Raw genomic sequence first — 21177 nt, 5'->3', positions numbered from 1 at the left:
ACAAAATGTTAATCTACTTGTCAGATATGTTACTGAATAGAGGAAAAATTCATCTCACTCTACTGCAGTTTGGACGGTTAGCATCCACTTAGGACAGTATGACCAAGAGGTGGTGAGCCCTTAGCCAGCTGGGCCTAGCGGAAGCTCTCTAGGCTACTGGAATGTGCCCTTCAGTGGACGATGGGCCCCTGCCTTTTCCTCATTCTCTCTCTCACTTGAGGTGAGTGGTTTTGCTCTGCCATGGGCTGCTGTCATGGGCCACCACAGAGCCAATACAAGGGATCTGACTAGTCACGCACTGAAGCCTTAAAAACTGTGAGCCGTATTATAGTGACTTTTCTCTTGTGTTGATGGTTATGAGTGTTTGTTATAGTGATGGGACGCAGACTTGTGTGTGTTACAACTACCTCTCTGGTTTCGAAAGTTTACACACCTTTCTCTATTCTTACTGCTTCTCTTTAAAAACAAAAAAGTTATACTGGGCAGTGGTGGTGTACACCTTTAATCCCAGCCCTCAGGAGACAGAGGCAGGTGGATCTCTGTGAGTTTGAGGCCAACCTGGTCTACAGAGCTAGTTCTAGGACAGGCTCCAAAGCTACACAGAAAAACCCTGTCTTGAAAAACCAAAAAAAAAAAAAAAAAGGTTATTCTGCAATAGCAACCCATAGGTAGATCACGGTCCTATTTCAGACACTATCTAGTAAATAGTAAATTAATCACATTCTGTGATCTTCCCATTGCAAGCCAGTAGCAAGGTCAGGTTTACATTGACCATTGCAGAAGATACACACTACAAACAAATATCAAGGTTCAGGTCAATGAAAGTCACGAGGTCTTTTCCCTTGAATAATAACTGCATTAGCCCTTAGGGTCCGTTCATTAGAAAGGCTTTGTGTTTCTTTTTAATTTTTTGCCCCTGTATTTTAAAAAAGTTTTATCTGTTTGGGTGTTTTACCTGCATATATGTCTACCAAGCATGGGTGTGCACTGCCTGAGGAGGCCAGAAGAGGGCGTCAGATCCCTGGGACTAGAATTATAGACAGTTATGAGCTGCCATGTGGGTGCTGAGAACCAAACCCAGGTCCTCTGGAAGAGCAACTGCTCCATTGTTCCATCTTTCTAGCCCCAGGCTTTGCTTTTCTATTGCCTTTATTTCCATAAAAAGTTGTCTTCAGCAGTTCTGGGAAGAACAACTCCCTAAACTGCCCTAAAACCCTGGGCATGGTGGGACAGTCTGAGCAGATGTTGAGATGGTGGGGGACGGCGAGGCTGTGTTGGATTCCTCCTGTTGACATCACGGCTCCCTGCCAGCTGACCCCGTATGCTCTGTGGGGACAGACTTAGGATGTCAGGGCTTCCTTACCTGCACTGGGGTGGGAGCCCTGTAGTAGGGAGCTGGCCTGAGAAGCCCGAGGGTTCCCTGTAACTCAGAGTGGGACAATGGTCACTCCTTTGCTCCATCTAAACTTTGGCAATGGCCTTCCAACTTTTCTTTTACTTCATGGCTGTAACGGCTGACTCAAGCGCAGACCTGTGAGCCTTACCTGGATGGTTGCTTCAGGTATCTGCGCAAGTTTTCAAAATCTTTTGGCCAGGCTGGATAAACCCAAGTAAATACTCAGCCTGGTCCCACTTTCCCAATAATTGGCGGGAGGAGGCCTTGCCAGCGATTGGCTGAAGCGGGAGTGCCATTGACCCAGCTGTCTGTCCTTCCGTCCGTCCGTCCAGGAAAGAAATGCACAGAGTGAGTCTGACTTGGTTTTGGTGACTCTGTGTCAACTCTTCATGACTGAGGCATTCTTTTCTAAATTCTCACAAACCGTCCTCTGAACAATCCGCCGTACAGGAATGCGTGTAGATGGGTTCCTTAAAAATGTCTCCCAAGAAATCTGACTCTCTCTCTCTCTCTTTTGGTTTTTCAAGACAGGGTTTCTCTGTGAAGCTTTTTTTAAAATATTGATTTTATTGAGCTATACCTTTTCCTTTGCTCCCCTCCCTGTCTCTCCCCCTCTGTGTAGCTTTGGAGCCTGCCCTGGAACTTGTTCTGTAGACAAGGTTGGCCTCGAACTCACAGAGATCCGCCTGCCTCTGCCTCCTGAGTGCTGGGATGAAAGGCGTGCGCCACCACCACCCGGCGAAATCTGACTTTCTTAATATTTGGAGAACTCATTGCCACCTGAACTGCATCTCTCTTGCCAGCTTCTCTGGCTACCATTCCCAAGTTATCTTAAGACATTTGTTTATTTACTCAGTGCGCATGTGTGGGTGTGACCCGCCACAGTGACCTGTGGTGCTCAGAGGACAACTTGCAGGCTGGCTTTCTCCTTGTACCTTGTGGCTCCCAGAGAAGAAACCAGTCAGCTTGGCAACAAGCACCTTTACCTGCTAAGCCACTTGTAGCCCCTTCAATTATCCTAGTAAGCTTAGTTTTTCAAGCGAATCTTATTTTAACAAAATATTAAAAATAGAAGCCTTTTTTAAAAAAATGTATTCCAGAGGAGCATTAAAAAAAAAAATTCACCATCCACAAAAACCTGTCAGAATGAAAGTCTCCCTAGACATCAAGCTTAAATATCATTATGCTAGTAAGAGAGATACAGTATACAATTTGACTTATACAAATGACTCAGAGGCTAGATGCACGCCCTGTGTGTTAGGAGAGCTCTCTTTTTTTTTTTTTTTTTTTTTTTTTTTTTTGGTTTTTCGAGACAGGGTTTCTCTGTGGCTTTGGAGCCTGTCCTGGAACTAGCTCTTGTAGACCAGGCTGGTCTCGAACTCACAGAGATCTGCCTGCCTCTGCCTCCCGAGTGCTGGGATTAAAGGCGTGCGCCACCATCGCCCGGCTAGGAGAGCTCTCTTACATGGAATCCAGGTACAGACCTGGGTAATTCAGAGGAGCCACGACCATCACTTCTCTCAAGCAGCCACGGCTAGCCACCTACCACCGCTTCTCCCAAGGAGCCACGGCCAGCCGCCTACCACCACTTCTCCCAAGGAGCCACGGACAGCTGCCCACCATCGCTTCTCCCACATGCATTTAACTAAAATGCTTTGTTGCTGGCTGATGTGGTTGCAGTTTTCTACTCTACCATGCCTGCTATCAGTCACAACTGAATGGATAATGACGTTTTTATCTGGATTAATGTGGTATGAGATGGGGCATGCCATATGAAAGTGTTTTAAGAAATAACACAGAGAACATACGACAAGAGAGTGGAGCATGGGCTGTGTGTTGGCCGGCAGCCATCATTTCCGTTTCTCTTCTTGTGCTATGTACCGCTGCTATTGAATGCCTTCTCTCACATGGGCTGCATACAAGCCAAGGCCCGGTGGCTTGGGCTTGTGCAAAGAGCCCTGAGGCTCCTTCTCTGAGTTTCCAGACAAGCAGGTGAATGTCAGATGTATGGCCATGAGACCAGAAGGAACCCCATGATCTTCCACCCACATCTTAAAGCTTTGGCTTTGTTGTCTTTCATCTGTGTAGGACAATGAGTGATTTTTATTTTTGTTTTACCCAACATTTTCAAGATGCACATATGTTGTGCTTTTCATCGCATAAAATACTGATACCACTTGGTTTTTAAAAATGGATTTCTTCTGGGGGTTGCTGTGGACTGAGTGTTTGTGTCCTCCTGAAACCCATATGTTGTTGATCTAATTCCCAGTGTAGCTGGATTGGAGACACAGCCTCTCAGGAAAATATTAGCATTAAATGAAATGTTAAGGCCAGGGACCTTGATCCAGGGGTGATGGTGTGTGCCTGTAGTTACAGCATCCAGAAGGCTGAGGTAGAAGAATTAGGACATTAGGACATCTAGGCTAGCCTGCACCACAATAGTGAATTTGAGGCCAGCCTGAGCCACACAGTGAGACACTGTCTCCAAAAGGAGATCTTGTGAGCACATAGCAAGATGTGTGGCTCCCTGAAAACCACAAAAGAGAAGCCACCCAAAGTCACTACTGCCAGGACCCTGTTCTCCAGTTGCAGCCTGAGAGAAAACACTTATCTATTGTTTAAGCCATCCAGTCTATAGTACTTTGCTATTACAGTCTAAGTTGGCTAAGGCCAGGGTGACAGCCCAACAGTCAAGCCTGGGCTGTCCCTAGAGGACAGAGTCAGAATATGGGACTGAGTGGTTGTTTAGGGAAAAGGCACATTTGCTGAGAGTGAAGTGCCATCCTCAGTTTGGGAAGAAAATTCCCCAAAGAAGGAAGTTCTTGCTCAGCTTGGACTTTATTATATAAATTCAGCACCCAGTGTTTGTTAAAGGATTGGACCACCTGTCTCTGAAGAATAGTGTAGACATAAGGCAAGTGGTGAACTCTAATCTTTAGGAGCAGACAGAGAAGGCATTCTTTAGGGAGATAGCCAGGAAGGGGCAAGGCATCCCCTGCTCAGAGGAACATTCTCCAACATCTCTCCAAAATCCCACTCTTGGCATTCTTCTTGAGGGGGAAGAATTTGACTTGGGTAATTCACACTGGCTCCAAGCAGAGAAAACACTCAAAGTCATGGCCAATAACTGTGACTCCATTCCCTGGAACTTCGTAGTTTCTTGCCAAAGGCCTAAACTTGGTGAGTTTATGTCTTCACCTGAGGGATGGGGATAATGGTGCCTCCCTTGATGTGTTATAACTATGATTAGAAACAAAATATGTAAAGGACCTTGCACAGTCAAGAGCTCTAAACATGGCTGCTGTCCTATGGAGGATCTATCTCCAGGCTGGTTTGAACATTGGGAATACTTCCCTCTGAACCTCTGGGCAGCCCTTCCTCATGGACAGCTCCCCCCTGGGCCCACATGTTTGGTCTTATTATGTAAATGCTACTTCTGACCCTTGATCTTGCTTTGTTTTTTGGTTTTTTGAGACAGGGTTTTATTGTCTTGGAACTCACTCAGTAGATCAGGCTGGCCTTAAATTCACAGAGATCTGCCTGCCTCTGCCTCCCGAGTTGCTGGGATTAAAGATAGGTGTGTTATCACTGAAGCAGGCTTTCATGATTTAACACTTGGTCCCCAGATGGAGGTGCTGTTCTGGGAAGCTTTGGACCCTTTAGGAAGTAGGATCCTGATGGAGGAGGTAGGTCATTGGGGTGGGACTCTGATTACTAACTGCAGATGCAGTGTAACCAGCTGTCTCTTGCTTCTGCCTCTGTCTGTTCCATGCCATAATAGACTGTTTCCCTTAAACTGTGAGCCAGGATAAATCCTTCCTTTCTTAAGTTGCTGTTGTCTGATGTTTTGTTACAGTAATGCAAAACATAACTAATACACTATAAAATACAGGTTAAGAATTTGCTGGGGACCATGGGAAAAAAAGCAGCCATTTTCTAGATTTGGGTCTGTAGAAGGTCATATCATTAAGCCCATCTACTTGAAGTGACATATCCTATCTATAAAGAAATTTATTGACATCTCTTTGACACATTGACTTTAGAATTTCATATGATGGAACCTGGTTATTTTTGTATTCAAGAGTTTCATGAACATGGGAATAAGAATGTCAGAACATCTGATTCCCGTTACTTTTTCACCAGGTCCCATATTTCCTTTGCCCCTCAATATATCTACTCTTAGTTTACAATTTCACTGTCTACAGAGCTGATACTATGAACACAAGGATGAAAGAATGAAAGAAGAAAAGAAAGACCTCAGCACTTGAAAGCCTTTGGAATCTAGAAGTTTGGGGGATGGCATCTCACTGAGGGTTGGGGGAGGAAGTATTTCCTGTTCAAGGAGTAGTAAAGAAAGTGTCTCGAGTTATATGACATTGCTAAAGCTCCACATGTTGATGGTATATCGCTCGGTTAGTCATTTACCCAAGTGTGGAGAAAGACTAAGAAAGACAGAGTAGAGGCTTGTGCCTCTCACACCCAGACCCTGGGAACCTGTCCACACCTGAATGCTAGAAACCTGTCCACACCTGGACCCTGGGAACCTGTCTACACCCGGACCCTGGGAACAACATACCCACACCCGGACCCTGGGAACCTGTCCACATCTGGACCCTGGGAGCAACCTGCCCACACCTGGACCCTGGGAACCTGCCCACACCTGGACCCTGGGAACCTGCCCACACCCGGACCCTGGGAACCTGCCCATACCCGGACCCTGGGGACCTGCCCACACCCGGACCCTGGGAACCTGCCCATACCCGGACTCTCGGAATCTGCCCGCACCCCTTGGCTAGGTAGTATACAAAAGAGACCAGATGTATCATTTACAGTTCTCCTCATCTGCTCCAGAAAGATTGCCTCATATGTCTGGGGACATCTGGCATCTCGAAGGCGAAAAAGCAAAATGGAGTGCTTTCTCCCACCAGGGAGTTCTGACAAGCCATTCCTCCACTTCCAAATGTTTAACAGCTCTGACTCCCCTGGTACAGGGCCGTGGCCTCTGCATGCCTCAACCCACTTTTGCAATTCTTTTTTCTCCCCCTGGTGTCTTTCTTGCACACTGTGTCCCAGCCTGAGCGAATTCCCCTATTCTCTGAGCAAGCCCTGTACTGCTCTGTCCAGACGCCTGTGTGCCTGCCTCATAAACTTCTTCCTAACGTTGACTGCAGTGACCCCAGTAGCAAGACTATTCCTGGCACCCCTTCCCCAGAGTAGCTTGTGGTCCTCCAAACAAGACAAGGGTTCCATCACCACCCTCCACCACTTGGTTTATTATGCAGTAATTTACGTATCTTGCTGCCCTTCTACACTATGAATCTCTTAAAGATTGACATCAACGAATGCGAGAGGCTAACCTTTCTTCCTGTGTGGTGCCACGGTTTGGATCTGGAACAGTCCTCGAAGGTCTCTGTATTAATGGTTTTGTCCAGGGTGCTATTGGGAAGCGATGAGACTTGGAGAGGTGGGGCCTGATGGGAGCGCTGAGGATTGTTGGGAGTGTGGTTTTGAAGGGAATCTTGTGGCCTCTGCCTCTGGCCTCCAGTGGAAAGGCTGTGACCTGCCTGTGCTCTCCCCGTGATGCACCGCTGTCCCCTTTCCTGAGCCGAGGCTTCAAAACAGTATGTCCATCAGCTGAGGACTGGAATCCCCGGAACTCTGAGTTAAAGTATTTTTTTTCCTTTGGTACAGGGATCATCTCCGGTATCTGCTGTAGTAACATACCACTGACTAACCCAGCAGGCCTGAGGGCCTCTGTGTGGGAGACGTGCAGCTAGGGGGGGAACATCTGGATGCATCAGGGTGAGCTGCCCGAGACAGCTTTAAAAAGGAACACCTTGAAGCGTTCTAACTGTTGACTAACCAATGAAAACTGAATTCTAGCTAATGAAACTTATCACTTCCCTCATCCACGACCCCACCGCTAAAAGCCACCCAGATAGGAAAAGCATCCGCGACTCATTTTTATGCACCATGCCCTGCTGATATGCGCAGCTCGAGACACCTAGATGAATAGTCAAGTGTCGTCTCCAATAAGTCAGAGACTCCCGTCAAGGGTTGTGGCCAATTAGAACTTACTCCGGGGAGGAGGCGGCTGCTGATGTTGCCAAGCAACAGCCAAGCTGTAAAGCACATTCAGATGCTCCTTACCATTAAACCGGCAGCAAGTTGGGAGTGACATTATGATTCCAGCAAAGAAAGACAAATTATAACCCAGGATGGGGTATCGGTGATGAGGAGTGTGTTTGCTTTTAAATGCAAATGGAAAATGAACATTTTTTTTAAAAGTAGAATTTAAACAGTATATCATTATTCTGATTTTAATTAGAAGATTAGGTGTCAGCAGGATACAACTGAGTCTCAGGATAATGGTCTCACACTGCTAGATAAATACTCACCCTGGAACATGGACAACTGGTCAGACAGGGACAATGTATTTTGGACTCTGAAGTATTTATTACCACAGCTACTCTGGTTTATAATGACTTTTATTTTTATTCTTCGGAAGGATTAAGAAATAAAAGCAAATATTAAAAGTAAACCGCTGGTAGGGATGCTGCCAAGTAAAAGCTGGTTGCTCCAGCGTTACCGGAAAACTCTCTTCTGCCGTGGAAGCCCCGTGCCGACTGCCTGAAGTTTATGCGGGGAATTTAAGGCCAAGCAAAGCCCAAAGCCACGACGATGACCGTAATTGTGCAGAGACTTTCATGTTGAAATGGTCCCAGCCACGCGTTCACTCATAAGCTCACTGTATCATCGTGAATTTTTAAAAATTGTATCCACTCTTGGGCCATACGTCTTCTCCCAGGCAGGAAAGGCCGGTGGGGAGTAATGAGCACATATGCCCCTGTCTACAAGACCCATACATTATTTCCTGCCTTCCCAACAGGAAACATCTGGATGAAAGTGAAAAATTAGGCCGAGAGCTGCAGCCCTTGGTGCTGACGAGATGCCAGCCTTCCTTGTGTGGGCCACGTTGTCCGAACCGGCATCCGTGCACTGCTCTCTGAGTGGCTCGTTCACTCTTGGGTGACACCGATGTCCTTAGGGACTCACTTGTGAAGTTGCCCGGTCCCTGGTCGATCCTTGGTTATCTGGGCAAGGGAGCAAATGCCCACCACTGATAGTAGATTCTGAGGACAGAATGTATAAGCTGCCCGATAGGGACTGAACACCATTACTTAGAGATCATGTGCAGAGGTTTGGTCTTCAGGACGGAAGCACTAGGGGTGCTGTGGACTTTTAATAGGTAGGTTACAGGGAGCGTGCGTTTGAAGGGCATGGTGGGACCTCTGCTCTGAGTCTAGATGTGACCATTGGCTCTAGCAGGCGCTCGTCACAGCGTGAGGCCAAGCCAGGAGAAATCATTGATTTTGGACTTTGACTTTGCTAAAGATCGAGCTAGATATTTTACCGTGATAGACTGTCTGCTTGACTATCTCACTGTAGCAACGCAAAGTTGGCTAACGTGATGCCAGGCTGGGTTGGTGTCCTTGAAGCCCTGGAAAATGAGGCCCACTGTAGGAACTGTAAAGGCCTACTCTCCAACAGCACCGTTCTGCTCAACAATACACTATGGCATTAACTCCCCAGACTTTTACCTTTTAAAACCATGAGTCCAGAATAAACAAAGCTAAACAGATAACTAAACAACTTTTTTTTAAAAGATTTATTTATTTATTATGTATACAGCATTCTGTCTGCATGGATGTCTGCACACCAGAAGAGGGCACCAGATCTCATTACAGATGGTTGTGAGCCACCATATGGTTGCTGGGAATTGAACTCAGGACCTATTGGAAGAGCAGCCAGTGCTCTTAACCTCTGAGCCATCTCTCCAGCCCCAACTAAACAACTTTTTAACGTGTTAAAGCATGTGGTGAATCTATCAGTTGGTAGTATTTCATCAAGCTATTCAACCACCGAGGCCGTTTCATCCTCAGTGCTTTCAGATCTCTTTCCGTGGTAGAGGAATTGATCGGCTTCCACCACTGGGAAAGCACACCTGAGACAAGCAATTTATACAGAGACCCGGTTTCTCTCGGCTCACATTTCTGGAGGGTTCAGTCCATGACCAGCCAGGCCTAGGGTGTGACAGCAGATTGTGACCAGGGTTTGGGTCAGAGCAAAACCTCTGTTGGCACAGCCACAAAGCAAGAGAAGGGATCTGAGATGTTTGGGACGCCACAGTCCCCTTCCAGGGAGGCTCTGTCTGCCGGCTCCCAGTAGAGCCATGTTAGGGACAGGCCTTTGGACCCCAGCCATAGAAGGGAGCCCAACTCATCATCACATCAATGCAAGGACATTCACAGACTCCTGTAAGATTGCGTGAGTCAGCGGGAGAGTAGCAGGTGACCTTCGGGTACCCAACAGGAGAGAGGGCATTGAGGAGGAGGCTGTGAAAGTCCTCCAAGCTGGAAAAGTTTGGAGAGAAACACAGATGTGCAGGTTCCACTCTATCTTCGCTCTTTCTGAATAGTTATGACATTTAAGAATGAAAAAAAAAGCACTAACCTGCCCTGAGGGCATCCTGTTATTTATGTGTTTCCGTTGGAGAAGTATGGATTTGGTTTCAATTTTGTTTCCTGAAATTAAACCCGTTTACTTTCTGGTTCACAGTAAAATTGCACGCGACTCCAGGAGAACTCACAGCCGTTGGTAAGGAGTCTACTGAAAAGCTGTCAAGGCCTAAATGAATCTCCCAGCTGCCCTTTGAAAAGCGCAAACATTTTTGGAGGATGGGTGGGGAACCTGGCAAGTTAACCAGGCAAGATTTTCTCTCATGACAACAAAAATCAGTTATGTTCTAAGCAACACTTGGTAATCCGTCCTATAAATCCTAATCACTAGTCTGTCCCCGTGCTATGAGGCCGCTGGTCCCGTCTTCCTGAAGCGGGAGGCATCAATCATATTTGCTCTGGCTTTACCTCTCTGTATCATCCCCACTAAGACTAAAGCAAAAAGCAATTTATTTTGAAATGAAAATGTGACCTCACTTGACTCTCAGCTTTTCCAAACAAACAAAAGCCACACAAACACCCATGCGTGGGCACACACACACACACACACACACACACACACATGCGTGTGTGTCCAGTGATTCTGAGCACTATTGACTGAGGCAGCCTGACTGAAGAGGTGAAGCCGGTGGGCGGTTACCGTCTAAGAAGGCTTCCAGAAACCAGCAGGGAGCGAGGAAAGGAGGTGCGTGGCATGCCGGTGCAGGTGGGGAAGCACATAGCTGCCAAGGTGCCAAAGGAAAAGTCTCACACTTCCAAGGAAAAGCAGACTATTTATTTATTCATTTAGAATAAACCCTGGGAGTGGGATAATAAACCCTGGAGTTTGGTGACTAAAATCCCAAAGCTTTTCATTCAGGAAGGACGAGAAACACTGAGGTTTCGTCGCTCTCTCCAGGTATTCGTGTGCTTGGGCTCAGTATCCCGGCGCTGTCTTGTTTTCTGTGGTCTTTATGACTCCTTTTTCTACCTTCATGTGTACAGCTTGTGAGTTCGTGAGGAGAAAGCCAGCAATCTGCAACATCCTGTTGCTTAGCCTTTGCTTTTCCAATTCTGTGTATGTGTCTGTGTGTGGCTGCCCAAGGAGGCCAGCAGCATCAGATTCCTTGGAGCTGAAGTTTAGGGGGCTGTAAGCCACCTGATGCGGGTGCTGGAACCAAACGTGAGTCCTCCATGACAGCAATGTGGACTCTTAACCATGGAGCCGTCTCTCCAGTCCCTTAATTTTTTTCTTGATAAAGTGACTTCCCTTTGATTTTTTTCCTTGTCACACAGCATTCATTGAAGCAGACAGGAAGTTTCTTAGTTCTTTGGTTTCTCATTCATCCTCTGAGCTACTGTTACCGAGTACCTATTATACATACACCTTATGTGTGCAGTTCAAAGTTCAAAAGAAGTTGTACTGGGAAAAAGGAAAAGCTTTGTCCCCTGAAACATCCATGCAGCAGGATGAGACACACGGCAGATGCAGTAAACACATGAACGGAATGGATCCTTAGAGTCCCAGAGAGAAATGAGACAGAGAAGGCGGGGGGCCTGGGAAAGCAGTAGACAGGAGAGTGAAGTAGGGGGGCACCAAACAGAGCACTGGCACCCTGGGCTGCCCCATTCCGGCTATAGCAGAATCACAGAGGACCCACAGGTTCTCAGGCACCTTAGATACTTTAATTCCTCAGTAGCCAAGAAGAATTAGTTTTTGTTTGTTTTGTTTTTTTGAGACAAGGTCTCATTATGTAGCTTAGGCTGACTTCAACTTTGTAATCCTTCTGCCTCCACCACATGAATGCTGGGATTATAGGCAACAAATTGTAATCTGCCCTGAGTCCCATAGTGAGAACCAATGAACTAGAGGAGAAAGGCCAAGGAAGCATCTAGAAACCATCAGGGTCACATCTGCCGGGGAAGGAGGTAGTCAGGACACAGTTCTTGGGCAGCCTGTCCTGTCTGTTATCTCCCAGGCCCTCTTCCACAAGCAGTTGAGGATGGATGCTGGAGACTCTGGGAGGAAAAGCAAGCACCAGCTTTGATAGGGGAGGGAGGATCATTGGGTTGAGAAAGGGGACTGCCGAGACTTCAGATTTTGTGAATTTGTCTGAAAGATGACCTTGGCCTGGCTGTCCACCCAGAGCTCTCCCTGGCCACTCATGGCCAGCGCTTCCAACCCTCAGATGTGATTCAGCCCTGGGCAGTGCTTCACCGTTCAGAAAACAGCCTCTCCCAACAGGTAGTTTGAAGTTTACCATCTCAGACGTGGCCATATTATGGATGGGAATTTGCATTTTAACAGGCTCCCCAATCAATTATACAGGAAAGTATGAGAAACACTGTTCTACGTTTCTCCTGAGTGCCTCAAAGTGCCTCAAGCAGCGTCCCGGGACAGAGCCAGGCATGCAGTTTGAACCGTTGATTGATGGTACCTGAGCATGTGGGACAACAGGGAAGTGGAGGATGCTTTGCTTTCTGTATAATGGATAGACTGGGGGCCCTGGTGGGCGAGGCACTTTGATGTACCACCTGGGCAACGCTTGCACCTGGTCGGGCTCTTTGCTTCCCTTTGGAGAGAAGCCTGTTCCTTAAGAGAAAGAATGCGTACTTCCTGTCTCTTACCTCATTCAACTTTTCAGGACTGAACGCAGACATCAGGGCACCTCTGACTTCTTCCCATCTTTTGTCACGTAACATCAGGACGCTGTCTGCTACCGGCTTGGGTTCCAGACCCGAGGCCTGATAGAAAGTGACAAGCAGAGGGTTAGCACCCAGGAAGCCAAAGTCACCTTCGTGGCTATGCTAGTTAGCTTTAACTGTCAATCAAGTCATCTGAGAAGGGGAGCTCAACTGAAGAACTGGACAGATCTGATTGGCTTGTGAGCCTGTCTGTGGAGGTTACCTTGTTTGTTAATTGATGGAGGAGGGCCCAGCCCACTGTGGGCAGCACTACTCCCTAGGCAGCTGGTCCTGTGCTTTATAAAAAGCGCGAGCCAAGGAGTGAGCCAGCAACCAGCATTTGTCCATGGTTTCTGCTTCAAGACTATGAGTTCCTGCCCCGGCTGTGATCACAGATGGACTGCGATCTATCTGGAAATACAACCCAAACGGACCCTTTTGCCCCAAATCAGAGTTTTTCATCACAGAGACAGAAGGAAACCACGTTGGTGGCAATTGAAGGATGTGATAAACACCCTGTTAAACTCTGCCAATAATCCCGACCTCGATTTCACGTGCAAGGACACAGAAAAGCATTGCAGTATTCGTGGATGAGGATCTAAGACTCACAGCTGGGGCCAGCAGGCGACAGATGGACAGATCTGCTAGCCTTCTCACAGAGTAGACAGTATCAAAATAACACAGTGGCCTCTGTGTGCCCTGAGGGCCCTTGTGAGGCCCTCTGACGATGACCAAAGCGGGTTTTCTAGGGTTGAAGGTCACATCTGGTTTTTGTGGCACGAGATTTGGGTTGTTTGAATTGACTGAGTTTGGCTCAGAGATGACAGAATTATGTATCCATGTCCTTAGGATGCTGGGGGTGACAGAAAGGACTGCTGAACAAGTGTCCTTCAGAGGCACCCAGGAGAGAGGCTTCCAAGAGCTCATCTCCTGGGATGCTTCTATGCTCTGGCATTCATTGGGCTTTGCTTTTCTTTTTTTAACTTTAATTTGGAAAATTCCACCTATGAGTACTGTATTTACATCATCGCCCTCCTTCTCCTCCCATTCCCTCCCGGCTGACTCCTTCGCAAATATATAATCTCTTGCTTGTCAATTATAAATACACACATGTATAAGTTTATAAGAACAATCTGCTGAGTTCATTTAGTATTGCTCAGATGCGTTTAGAGCTGACCGTTTCGGATCGGATAACCTGCTGGGCATCTCGTCCTTGGAGAAGACTGCTTCTCCCTCTCTCTGCAACTATTGACTGCCTGCAGCTCTTCATATAGGATAGAATCTCGTGAGATCTCCCCGCATATGCTGGTGTGTCAACTGGTGTCATTGTTTAGCCTTTGTTATTTTTCTATTTTTCTTTTATTGGGAAAATATGTTCCTTGCATACAATGCCTTCTGATTATGGTTTCTGCTCCCATTACTCCTCCCAAGGTCTTGCCACTTTCAGAGCCTGTGCAGGTAACAACATTATTGAGAATTCCTGGACTCAGCTTCCCTGTCATGTGGAAGAGACTATCTCAAAGAGGGTCCCCTAGTTCTTATGGTCTTTCTATCCCAGCTTCTTTGATGTCTCCCAAGCCTTAGGTGCATAAATTTGTGTTATAGACGTGTCAACTGGGGCTGGTACCCCATGGTCAGTTGTTCTCTGGGTTTTGACCGTTTGTGGCTTTCTGCAGTGGTCTCTGTTGACTACAAAAGGAAACCTACTTGATGAAGGCTGAGGTATACATTTATCAAGCAAAGGACGAGATCTACATTTCTATGTATGTCAGCCGTGTCTTGGGAGGTAGGCCTGTGGGTGTCTTTGTTTTATTCTTTATCAGCATAGATTTGTTAAAAGTCTAATATAGGCATTAGAGCTTGAACTGTATCTCCAGAAATATATTAAAATCCTGATCCCTAGAACTCTGTATTTGTCTATAGGGATTTTAAAGGTCCTCTTATGGTGAGTGAGCCCTAGTCTAGTGGGCTCGGTATCTGTATATTCTTGTAGGATTAGGACACAGACCTGAGACAGAGGACCATGGGGATGCAGAAGACAGTCATTTAAGCCAAGGAGATAGGTCACAGAAGATGTCAACCCCGCACCCACTCAGACTTCCAGTCCATCCAGAACTGTGACAAAATGCATTTCTGTGTGAGTCCCTCAGTGTAAGATCCTCGGCTGTGGTCTTTCCAGAAAGCTCATGGAATATCCAGGTGCTGGAGTGAGAGAATATTGGGCAGGAAAGACTTGGCTTTAGCCCTTGTATTGGTTTGCTTTCTGTTGATATGACAAAGACCATGATCCAAAGCAGCTTGGGGAGGAAAGGGCAGGAAGTTGGAGGCAGGAACTGAAGCAGAGACCCTGGAGAAACATTACTTACTGACTTGCTCCTAATAGTTTCCTCACTTTGCTTTCTGATACAACCCAGGGCGACCCACCTAGGAATGGCTCTGCCCACAGTGGGCTGGGCACTGCCACGTCACTCATTCACCATAGCTTTTTAAAAAATGCCCCACAGTCTTATCTATAGGCAAATCTGATGGGGCATTTTCACAGTTGAGGTTCCCCCCTCCCTGGATGATTCTAGCTTGTGTAAAATTGACAAAGAACTAACTGGCACGGCCCTCATGAGGCTGATAGTCGAGTGGAGAAGCAGAGAGCAATGAATATCATCACAGTTTATGAGAAAATGAGTTTCTCAAGGGGAAGACTGGGTGTGGGGCATGTAATGGGTCTACTTGGTCAGGACGCCCGAGGATAAGCCGTTTAGAAACCGAGCCAGGAAACATACGAAAGCTTCCCTCCCTGGCCACCTTCTCCTTCCCCTCTTCCCTCAATCCATTCTCTTCCACACTATGGCAGTTGTGGTTACAAACGATGCCCTCACTCTTCGTCAGTGTGGCCCCCAGCTCTGAGGATGCAGGGGGATTCCAGGACCGAGGAGTCGGCAGGACCATGTGTGCCACGGGGCTCCGCTATTTCCTTTCACGGTTTTAATTATAGCTGAAGCCTGAAGCCAGCCGTCATAATTCAAACGCCTTGTAAAAACTCCTATTTAGAGGGAAATTATAATTTTCTGATAAAATATGAACACTCAAAATAAGCCGTAAAACATAACTGCAAAGTATCTAGAGGATTTAATTATATATTAGAACCAAGTTGCTGGGATATTTTTCTGCAGAGGAACACCTCTCTATATTTAGAATGAGATTCTTTAGGAGTGCTGTGGCCACTAAATTATGGTTTTATGGAATTTTTGGAACATAATCTGTTTATTTAGGTTCCAGAGTCAAAGGAGGAAATCATACATTATGGATATTTATAGAGTGGTAAAGCCCCAGCCTGTGCCACACTGCTAAGACTTTTTAACTTGGAAAAAAGCGAGACATAGGTTTATATGGTTCTGCTAAAACAAACTCAATTGTTGAGTCAGGGTCAAGACTGACTGGATTTGATCCATCCTTAAGACTTAAGAAACGGGAGGCTGGGGAGCTAGCAGAATGCTCGCTGGACATCGAGGCCCTGAGTTGAACCATCAGAACCCACATTTAAAAACTTGGATGTGGTCGTGCACAGGTAATCTTAGCACTGGGCATGTGGAAATGGGCGGATCGCTGAGGCTTGCTGGCCATCCAGCCCAGCCTACTCTGCAAGCAAGCTCTAGGACAATAAGAGATCCTGTCTCAAAACCAACAAAAGCCAAGGTGGATGGCACCTGAGAAATGACACCTGTGTTTGACCTCTGGCCTCCACACGCACACTCCTGTGCACCTGTATATAGACAACTAAGAATTGGGTTCCTGCTGTCCTTTTTCTTATATTTAAAGGAAAACTACCTCACTCTCCATGCAGTATGTCTTTAGACTCTCTGCTCACCCCCTTAGCCTCCTATAGCTTTAGACTAGAAAGATCTACTGGAGTCCTCCGTGGCTTTGTTTTTAGGGTTCTTTGTCAAAGTCAGGGATAACCCTTGCAGGGGCATTTCATGTGTAAACATGTATTAGAACAAAAAGAACAGCAAGGTGGTCGCTTCATATGATGGCAAGAAGGAATTAATGTCAAGTGTATTAGCTACTTTTCTCATGGCTCTGACCAAATACCTCACCAGAGGCAACTTGAGAGGAGGGGTTTGTTTGGGCTATGGTTCTTCATGGTGGAGGAGGCCTGCAGCAGGTGGCTCTGTGGTAGTGGGGGGAGTGTGTGGCAGCCCCTTGTCCACATCTTAGTAGATCAGGAAGCAGAGAGGGGATAGAAAGTAGGTCATGTCCCCCAGCAACCCACTTCTTCCAGTGAGGCCCTTTGTCCTGCAGCTTCCCCCACCTCTCACACTCACGCCGACTGAGGCTGGGTGTCCAGATGCATGGGTCCAAGGAAGAGGTTGCACAGCCAAGCCTTTAGCCTCTGGCCGCTGTAGGCTTGTGACCATCTAATGCAATATGTGCTCAGCCTAGCTTCCAAGGCTCCCCCATCCTCACTGTTCTAACTGTTCGAAAGTCCAAAGTTTCTTCTGAGACTCAAGTTTGTGAGACATTCAAACAACAATCTGCATGCTTCCGACACCCAGAGTAAACATTCCTGTCTGCAGAATGGAGGGATGGGAGCGCAACAACAAAAGATTGGTTCTAAGCAAAACGCAAACCTAGCAAGACAAACACTAAACACCACAGCTCTGTGTCTAAATCAGGGACTTTTGATGGCATCACCAGTGCTCCAAAGGACGCGAGAAGTCCTTCCTCTTGTTCTTTGTCTGTAATACACGTGGTCTCCTCCTAGGGCCAGTTCCTCCCAGTGCTTGACGTTTTCCTCAGTGAACATCCCAAATTTCTGTCATCTCCAACAAACATCCTGGGGTCTCCACTACAACTTAGGCTCCAACTTCGTAGCTTCATTCACCGTCTTCTCAAGAGCTTCTTGTGAGGAATCTAACTCTGCTACATGTTCTCTGGCTTTTGCTATTTTCTAGAACCTTGGTTCAAGCTTCTATGACCCTGTCACACTTGGCTTCCACATGCCTAAAAGACCAGTACAGTGTTGACAAGGCATCCAGTTCTTCTATTGGATGGAGATGTAGCCTAGCCCACTTGAGCGACAGGTGCACCAGGCTCTGTGTGCCTTCGTGACTAGACCTGGGAAAATCTTCCCTAGATGGCCGTGCCAAAACAGAATGCCCCAATAGGTTCTCTTGGCTCAAGCACTTTCTTTTCAAATGAAAGACTTTCAGATAAGTTTGCATTGCTACACTCTGAAGCAATCGGTAGATAGGATCTTACTTTCATGTCCCTTTCCTATTGTCCCAGTGAAAACCACGTGGTTTCTCCTCAATTCTGCTAATCTCTTTTATGCCATTTCATCCAAACCCTCTCTACCTACCCTGTCTACAACGTTGACTGAATTTGTGTTTCTATCCTTACCAAACTACACCTTTTCACAGCCATCTGCTTTCTCACACTATAAACTTGTCTATAAGTTGTGATCAATAACCATGCCACAGCCTGGATGCTATGCTTTTTTGAAAATTCCTCCACCAAACAGCTTACTGTATTACTTTTGAATTCTGCTTCACTTGTTTTCAGGACATAGACGTAATGTGGTCATAGTCTTTGCTAAAACACAACATCTTGTTCTCCCTAGAAACTCTGTAAACCTGACAGCACTGTCTCTGTTTCTGTTGGCATGCTGATCTTCCTAACTTTTAACAGAATGACCCATTATATTCTACTTACTATGTTCTAGGGCTTTCCTAGTCCATCACTCCAAACTCTTCCACATCCTTTCCACAGCCCTGTTCTAAAGGCCTATGAACCACATGCTCATGCAGTCATAACCACAGCTCACTTCTCAGAATTGTTAGCTTTTCACCTTGTGGTTGTGACCATATGCCCAACAGGAACCAACTGTGCCCATATGCCCAATAAGAAGTAACTGTGACCATATACCTGTCAAGAAGTGACTGTGCCCATATGCCCAACAAGAAGTGACTGTGCCCATATGCCCAACAGGAACCAACTGTGCCCATATGCCCAACAAGAAGTGACTGTGCCCATATACCCAACAGGAACCAACTGTGCCCATATGCCCAATAAGAAGCGACTGTGACCATATGCCCAATAAGAAGTGACTGTGCCCATATGCCCAACAAGAAGTAACTGTGCCCATATGCCCAACAAGAAGTGACTGTGCCCATATGCCCATCAAGAAGTGACTGTGTCCATATGCCTGTCAAGAAGTGACTGTGCCCATATGCCCAACAAGAAGTAACTGTGCCCATATGCCCAACAAGAAGTGACTGTGCCCATATGCCCAACAAGAAGTAACTGTGCCCATATGCCCAACAGGAACCAACTGTGTCCATATGCCCAACAAGAATCAACTGTGCCCTTATGCCCAGCAAGAAGCAACTGTGCTCATATGCCCAGCAAGAAGTAACTGTGCTCATATGCCCAACAAGAAGCGACTGTGCCCATATGCCCATCAAGAAGTGACTGTGCCCATATGCCCATCAAGAAGCGACTGTGCCCATATGCCCATCAAGAAGTGACTTATAGAAGGGAAAGTTTACTTATGTTGGCAGAATAAGGGTCAGCAAAGCAGAAGGTGGATTTGTGGCCCTGGGAGTGAGGCAGATGCTTGGCCACATTTTAGTGGTTCAGGAAGTAGAGAAGCAACAGGAAATGGACCTGGGATATAAATCCCAAGGCCTATACTTCAGGGAACCACTTTCTCCACACCTCCTAAAGGTCCTAGTATCTCCCAAAACAACACCAAATATCCGAAAATATGAGCTGCGTGTGGTGGGGCATTTTACATAAAACAAAACAAAATAAAACAAACAAAAACACAGGTGGGAACCAGTTGTCGTATTCTAGGATGTCTATCTGGAAAAGAAAAAAACTTGAAAATGCAGGCCGTGGGACTTGGCATGTGCCCAGTGATTATTCATGTTACACAAGAAAGGGAGTTTAGACTGTGTTTTGTGACCCTGAGGTGTGGAGTTGGAAGAAGCTCACAGGAAAATCACACTTGTCTCCAGGGGAACAAGCTCTCTAATCAAAATTCTGAATCAAAGGCAAGCCAACCTGCCTTCAGTAGTGAGCCCCCACTACCAGGGTGGACAACGTGCAGCTTTTTAGGAACACAGTTCTGGAAGTTTGATCCCTTAGTGGGGAGTGGGACCTAGATGGCCTTCTAGAACTCTCCCAACCTGAGGATTCATCTTCAGACCATCATGCCAGACAGTTGACATTTTGTTTTATTTTGTTTGGAGATTGGGTGTCGCTGTGTAGTCTGGGCTGGCCCCCAACTCTCCATCTTCTTGTTTTGGCCTGCTGAGCACTAGAATTACAAGCATGGGGTGCCATGATGTTTTTTAAAAATATTTTTTGAAAAATGAATATACATATGCAAAATTAACCCGTTTTTAAATGTTGAGTGCATTGCTAAGTGCTTTTACACCGTTAGGCAACCATACCCCACCATCACCCACACAGCTCTCTTTTATATTTAAATTTCTCATGTGTATCTATCTATTCATAGTACATGGATACATGGTACTGTGTTACATAGGGCATTTTTACATAAGTGTATATTGAATACAGAGCATCTTTACCTCCATACCCCGCTACCCACCCCACCCTGCCTGATCCTTTGTTCCCAGAGCAATTTTGCATCTGATCTCATGCTATGCACATGCGCATGGCTTTATGTATCTGTTTATAATCTAGGAACCACAAATGAGAGGAAAAAAAATCTGTCTTTTGAGACGGGCTTAATTTGCTTAGTGTGCTGAACTCTGATTGCATGCTGCAAATAATATAACCTTGTTCTTTTTTTATGACTGAAAAAAAATTCTGTTGTGGATAAATATCACCTTTTCTTTATTCTTCTTTCTGCTGTTGGCGACACAGGTCGGTTCTGTAATGCAGTCACTGTGACTCATGCATTGAGGATCACTGCGATGTGTTGACTTGGAACACAGAAGGATGTCCATCATGCAAACCTGAAGCCGCTGGACCTGCTGGACCGTGCCCTTGCTCCTCAGTCTGCCTATGCATTGCTCCCACTAGCTTCACTAAGGAAGGTCCTGGAAGGTCTTGAGGGCCCTTGAAGGAGTAAAGGGTAACTGGCTGGGCAGAGGGAGACTAGGTCTTCAGAAAGAAGCTCCAGAGACACAGGACATTCTAGACTCTTGTCTGTTGGTCTGACCATGTATGCTGAGTATCCGTGAAGGTGCTTCCAAGGTCTTTCAGGCCAGGTGTGCGTAGATTACAGGCCAGAACCCACTGAGTATCTGGGTAGTGAATTACAGCCAGCATATAGGAAAGAGTCAAATGTAGTGTCTCATACCTATAATCCCAGAAATTGAGAGACTGAAGCCAGGGGAGGTTTGTGAGAACGAGGCTAGGACAGTAACAAAAACCAGAACACACAAAAACAAAGAAAATACAGAAAATGAAGGAAAGGAAGAAAACAAAGGAAAGGGGATAAAGAGAAACAAGAAATAGAGTAGGAAGCCTTAAGGATTTCACAAACGGTTGGGATTTTGTTGTCCAGCTCATTTGTCGTAGGTGTGTGTGTGTTTGTGTGTCTATGTGTGTATGTATGTGCCAGCATCA

The 21177-nt window shown here is 46.4% G+C and overlaps 1 protein-coding gene across 1 annotated transcript in view; it reads right to left on the bottom strand.

Annotated features, from left to right (window-relative positions):
* The window catches only part of Tbxas1 (thromboxane A synthase 1), a 164755-nt gene that overhangs the window by 61263 nt on the left and 82315 nt on the right, over window positions 1-21177 (bottom strand). The window contains exon 5 of the mRNA XM_041675654.1: window positions 12523-12639. Coding sequence (XP_041531588.1) covers window positions 12523-12639 — 117 coding nt within the window. The remainder of the gene's footprint in view (window positions 1-12522; window positions 12640-21177) is intronic.

The sequence above is a fragment of the Microtus oregoni genome, unplaced genomic scaffold (assembly GCF_018167655.1).
Source record: "Microtus oregoni isolate MIOR12 unplaced genomic scaffold, Mior012 000026F_ref0000081, whole genome shotgun sequence".
Taxonomy (NCBI): Eukaryota; Metazoa; Chordata; class Mammalia; order Rodentia; family Cricetidae; genus Microtus; species Microtus oregoni.
The sequence above is the reverse complement of the archived record's forward strand: the minus strand, read 5'-3'. Positions and strand labels throughout refer to the sequence as shown.